Source organism: Lepidothrix coronata, unplaced genomic scaffold, assembly GCF_001604755.1.
Source record: "Lepidothrix coronata isolate B3197 unplaced genomic scaffold, Lepidothrix_coronata-1.0 Scaffold301, whole genome shotgun sequence".
Lineage (NCBI taxonomy): Eukaryota > Metazoa > Chordata > Aves > Passeriformes > Pipridae > Lepidothrix > Lepidothrix coronata.
The window spans coordinates 93,031-98,251 of NW_016690481.1; the positions used below are offsets into that span (position 1 = coordinate 93,031).

Genomic DNA, 5,221 nt, shown 5'->3' on the forward strand with positions numbered 1-5,221 from the left:
ACAACGTCAGGCTGAGTCCTTTGCCACACAGGCACAAAGTGTTATTACAAGTTTACTGGGAATCTGGTCTCTGGTTCTGATCATTATTCTTTTCCATTTAAAAGTTACTGTTAAATACTCTGGACTTACCATGACAAGTTTTCTTTCATCTCCCTCTACGCAATGAATTCAATCAGGCTGCTATCAAAGCCTCCTCTTATCAGAGCACTTCCTCAGGAACCCCGTCATGCTTCTGTGAACACAGGGCACCTGCCAATAAGGTAAACCCATTTTCACATTTAACTTTGGGGTATCATGTATAAAAACTAAGAGTACACATCAATTACCAGCAGACCTTGCCTGGCCTACCATCAAAATGAAGTTCACTGTAAGTAGACAAATCACTTTCTCATAAAACTCTTAAGGCTGAACAGTTTAAATGATTTTGAGTCTTTCTTGGCACCAAGTGATTTCTTAGTGATTTCTGCAAGGATCACAGAGAGAAAATGCCAGAGGGGTGGGGACTGCATGGGTGAAATGTCCCTTCTGGCAGGGATGTGACTCCATCTGCCTACTCAAACATGAAAGAGAGAAGTGCTCTTTCTCAGGGGTGCCACACGCACGTGGAATGTCCAAAGGACAATATTCTCTCCTTCACAACTCAGAGGCAAGTCAACAGTCTTGTCAAGGTCCATAAAGTGAGGGCACAGCTGTGCTGAGAGCGTAGGAGAAGAACCATGAGAGACTCCACATGCAGGACGGTGGTGCCAGGGTATTTACAGCAGCCTGGAACTGTGCAGGATAAATTCCCAAGTGTTAGTGTTAAATATTCTGAGTCACACTTGGATCTTTCTCATCAAAATCCTCCTTTGAAGGAGATGAAATCTGGGACTGATTCAATATTCAAGGGATTGTCTCCAAGAGAATAATTGTAAACAATAGTTATCGCAAAAGAATTTATCTTCATAACAATATTAAATCTCTCCAAAAGAGACCAGCACTAGTTTGGACAATAACAAGCACATGAGTCACTGAAACTCTGACTTTATAAAGAGGATAGAAATATTTAATGTCACATTTCTTTGAACAGAAAGACTTGTGCTAACCCTTAGATTATTAGCTCTGTATTCGGAGGATGAAATCTCTGTGAGGGTGCTCAGGTTCCATTGCTGTTGACTACAGAGCTGGAGTTGGCACCCACGTTCCAGCTCTTCACAACAGGTGTTCCTGGATCTTTCATGGATCTGCTCCATGTCTGATCAAAAGCTCAAGGTGAAAAGCTCACTCTTTCAAAGAAATTATTTCAGAACACCTTTTTCCACGGAGTTTACTGGACTGGGGCTGGGCACGTTTTAGAACCTATTGGTTCAGGGCAATTTCTGTGCATTGATGATCTCATGGAAACTCATTAAAAAAAATTCTCCTGCATATTTAAATCCTCTTCAGCCAGATCCCACTGCAGAAAGTGCTGATCCTGTGTACAAAGTTAAATGGAAGTAAAAATTATTTAAAGACAACAAATAACTTGATGCAAGATAAGCAGTACAATGTTAAAATGTTGTGAATTCAAATACTCATTTCAGATTGTGATTGCTTCTCTTCTTGGAGTTTTCCTGGCTCCAGCTCTTGCCAACAAGGTAAGGATAGAGCTACACACAGCTCTTCACTTCTGCCACAAGAATTAGTGGCCTTTAGCTGTTGCTTCTGACAAACACAGTTCTGTGAGTGAAGCTGCATTTTTAAGTGTGTTGCTTAGAAAAAAATTACATTTTTATTATTATTACACACCAAGGGAAATATTAATGTGCTTGATGTACCAAGGGAAAAAAACAGTTACCATATATGAAATCAGGAAAGTCTGTCCTGAGATGAGCAAAACCACTGTAAGTAGTGGTGTGGAGAGAAATAAATATCAGCATGAATGATCTGACCACAAAATCCAGGGGAATACTGTGAGTAATCTGGTATCTGCAAACTCCTGGTGGGGAAAGAACAACAAGGAATTATTTTACTTGCTTAGAAACTAAAGGGCTTCCAAGTCTTCATTCTGATGTCAGAAATTATCTCCCCTTTAAAATGATCTCCAAGAGCAATAATTTCCCAAAACATGTCTACTAGAGCTATTGTTTTATTGAGTGAAACACTCCTGGGAATCCCCAAAGCTTCATCCTTATCTCCTTTAATCTTTTCCAAAAATCAGAACATTGAGAATGGGCACCACAGTGACAACTCAAACCACTCTGACACCGACCCAAAGGAGGGCTCTGAGGCCTGGAAAACTGTCTGGGACTTCAAGACTGTAAGTAGCTGCCATTATGGCTCCAAAAAAATGACAATAGACAGAAGGTTTCTGAAAAACACTGAAGCTTCAACAAAACTTCACCAGATTTTAGAGGAGATTCTTAAAAATGTGCTCCTGCAGCCATGGGACTGGTTCTGCTGTACTGTGAGTGCATTGAGCTTTCCAGTAGCAAATTCCTTCACCTGCCTTAAGCAGGAGAACACATCACACACGTGGCATTACTGGAAGAGGCAACAGCCTCCATGACACATTTACCGAAACAATATAATTGAAAGGACCAATATTTTTCTTTCCCTATGACTATTTGCACTCTACAAAGCCTTTGTTTTAACCAGTGCCTCTCTCTAGCAATCCACTTCTCTTTCTCTGTTTGCAACAAAAAGGGGGTTTCTGTTTAATTTTAACAGGGCTACGTTGCAACTAAAGTGTTTTCAAAGAACACCTGCATCATTGCTTCAACGAGCAGGAGGTTTTGGCTTGGCAAACGGTTTCCTACACCACCTCAAGGAGACACGGTAGGATGGTGGATGAAAGTGGTGTGAAAGCCAATTGATTGCCTGTGAAAAGCCAATCAATTGCCTGTTCCTTCATGCAAAGGAGAAAAGACCCCAAGAGCTGAAGAGAATTTTCTTGGCTTTATAGTTGAATCTCTCTCAAAGTCCTTGCAAAAGTTGCATTGCCCATGAATAACCTCCATTCCTGTCCAGCCTGGCCTTGAACACTTCCAGTGATGGGGCAGCCACAGCTTCTCTGTTTGAGGCTGTGGCTGTAGCCAGGGCTCACCACCCTCACAGGGAAGAATTCCTTCCCAATATCCCATCTAACCTGCCCTCTGGCAGTGGGAAGTCGTTCCCCCTTGTTCTGGCACTCCAGGCACTTGTAAATAGTCTCTTTCCATGTTTCTTGTGGGCTCCCTTCAGGTCCTGGAAAGCCACAATTAGGTCATCCTGGAGCCTTCTCTTGTCTAGGCTGATCAATCCCAACTGTCTCAGCCTTTCCCCACAGCAGAGCTGCTCTATCCCTCTGATCATTTTGTGGCCTCTTCTGGACAGAACCACCCCCCTCATGCTACCCACGCTGTGGGACCAGCCAAGGGCACGGGAGGGCTCAGGGCTGGGAGTGCACATCGATGGGGCAGGTCCAGCCTCTCACCCACCAGCACCCCCAAAGTCCTTCTCCCCAGAGCTGCTCTCCATCCCTTCATCCCCAGGCTCTGAGCTCTGTTCTTGGTTTTCTTAAATGCTGTTTTCTGGGTTTGTTTCTTTGATGCTCAGGGATCTCAGCCTCACCCACTGCCACCCAGAGAGAATCGCTTCATCATCTCGAGGAACAGACTTCAGAGCTTGAGTCCTTATGGAAAACGCATCCAAGCTTTGTGCAGAGGAATTCCCTCTTACCTGGCTTACCCAGCTCCTGGTGAGTCTGCTGCTGACAGCCTTTGTGTTCCAAAACAAGGGCAGGTTAACAAGACTACAAAAATGATTCAAGCAAAGGTGAGCAAGTCAATTATTGAAATCCTGTGGTATTCTATGACTTTTTATACATCAGTGAATACGTACATAAGGAAATGCAGCAGGTCTGTCACTCTTCTGCATACAACCTGGAGACCAGCTGTTTTCAAGAAGGTTCTGGGCTCTAGCTCTTGACATAAGTCTGGATTTTTTTAGTTGAAACTAGTTGGAAGCATTTCAGCTAATTTCTTATTTTCTCAGTGCAAATCTAATCACTTTTTCCTTTTCTTTCAGGATCAAACTTCTTAAGAGGATCAAACTTCTCAGGATCAAACTTCTTAGAACGACATGTTTCATGATTGAATGTCAGAATTAATGAACTGCCTGTTTATTACTGTGATTTTTCCTGACAAAGTTTGAGGAAGAAAATTCATAGAACTGTGTACCCATAAGAAAGATTTTTCTCCTCGATATTCTTCTCTTGATCATACTTTCAGTCATTTATCTGTCTCTCTTCTGCTCTGTGTGGAGGCTGTTGGGTCTCAGTAAAATTTATCATCAACCTATGTTGGTCTATGCTGCGTTTTTACTAACTCTTTAAATTAAATATGAAGCAATTCCAAAGACAAGTAGATAAATGAATGTTCTTGCAAAATCCCAATTTTGGCATTTAAACCTCATCCTGTACAATTTCCCAGGGAGATTTCACATGCTGCCTTGAGCAATTATTCATCACTACTAGAAGCAAATGGTGAAATAAGCAGTGTCGTGCAATATGGCCAGTTGCAAATAGACAGATGCACTATTGCTCTCTGACCAAACCAGAAATCAAGGAGCAAATGACAGAATTAAAAAATGTATTAAATACAGTCTGGAATTGAAAAACAGAAATTATTTAAGAATGTTTCATAAAGGTTTAACACAGAAAGCAAAGAAACATCCCCTAACCAGTTAAAGTTGGAAATTTGAAAGAGTCAAATTAGGCCAAAAGTAAGGCAAAAAGGCTGGGCAGTTTCTTCATCTAAAACATCAGTAACTCAGTCTGTGTGGGACACAGCAGATCTTCACCTTCCCTCCTTGCTCAGGGGCCCTTTCCTTGACCTTTAATGGGAGTTACTCCAAGAGACACTTTACCCACTCAGGAACAGCCCAGAGTTTCTCTAAAGAAAGGACACAGCAGCCTGGTCTGTTCAGGAAAAGGCTTTTGGGGTCTCTAAGGGTCAACTGACATTAAAACCAAAGCAAAACTGCATCCAAGAATATTTTAGCACTTCCAAGGAAAAGCTGTGGGGTTGCAGTATTTAAAGAGAAGTTCCTGCCTGCCTTGCCTGGGGTTTCTGGAGAGACCCTCCTCTCCTTTTCCAGCTCTACACTGCATTTTCCCTGAGATCACACAGGCACAGCCCTCTTCCCTTATCCTATTGTGAGTCAATGGGAATGTCTCTCTGGGGGCTTTTGAGCCCCTGGACACCATGGGCCAGACTGTCAC

General features: G+C 42.5%; 2 protein-coding genes across 4 annotated transcripts in view; one reads left to right on the forward strand and one right to left on the reverse strand.

Annotated features, from left to right (window-relative positions):
• The window catches only part of GKN2 (gastrokine 2), a 34,730-nt gene that overhangs the window by 8,455 nt on the left and 21,054 nt on the right, over nt 1–5,221 (reverse strand). For both annotated transcript variants that reach the window (XM_017837267.1, XM_017837269.1), the window contains one exon: nt 130–249. In XM_017837267.1, the coding sequence (XP_017692756.1) occupies nt 130–132 (3 nt within the window). In that variant the 5' untranslated portion in view covers nt 133–249. The remainder of the gene's footprint in view (nt 1–129; nt 250–5,221) is intronic.
• Nucleotides 356–5,221, forward strand: part of LOC108508465 (gastrokine-1-like) — a 32,386-nt gene continuing 27,520 nt past the window's right edge. For both annotated transcript variants that reach the window (XM_017837271.1, XM_017837270.1), the window contains exon 1: nt 356–367. The gene's annotated coding sequence lies outside the window, so the exon portion shown is untranslated. The remainder of the gene's footprint in view (nt 368–5,221) is intronic.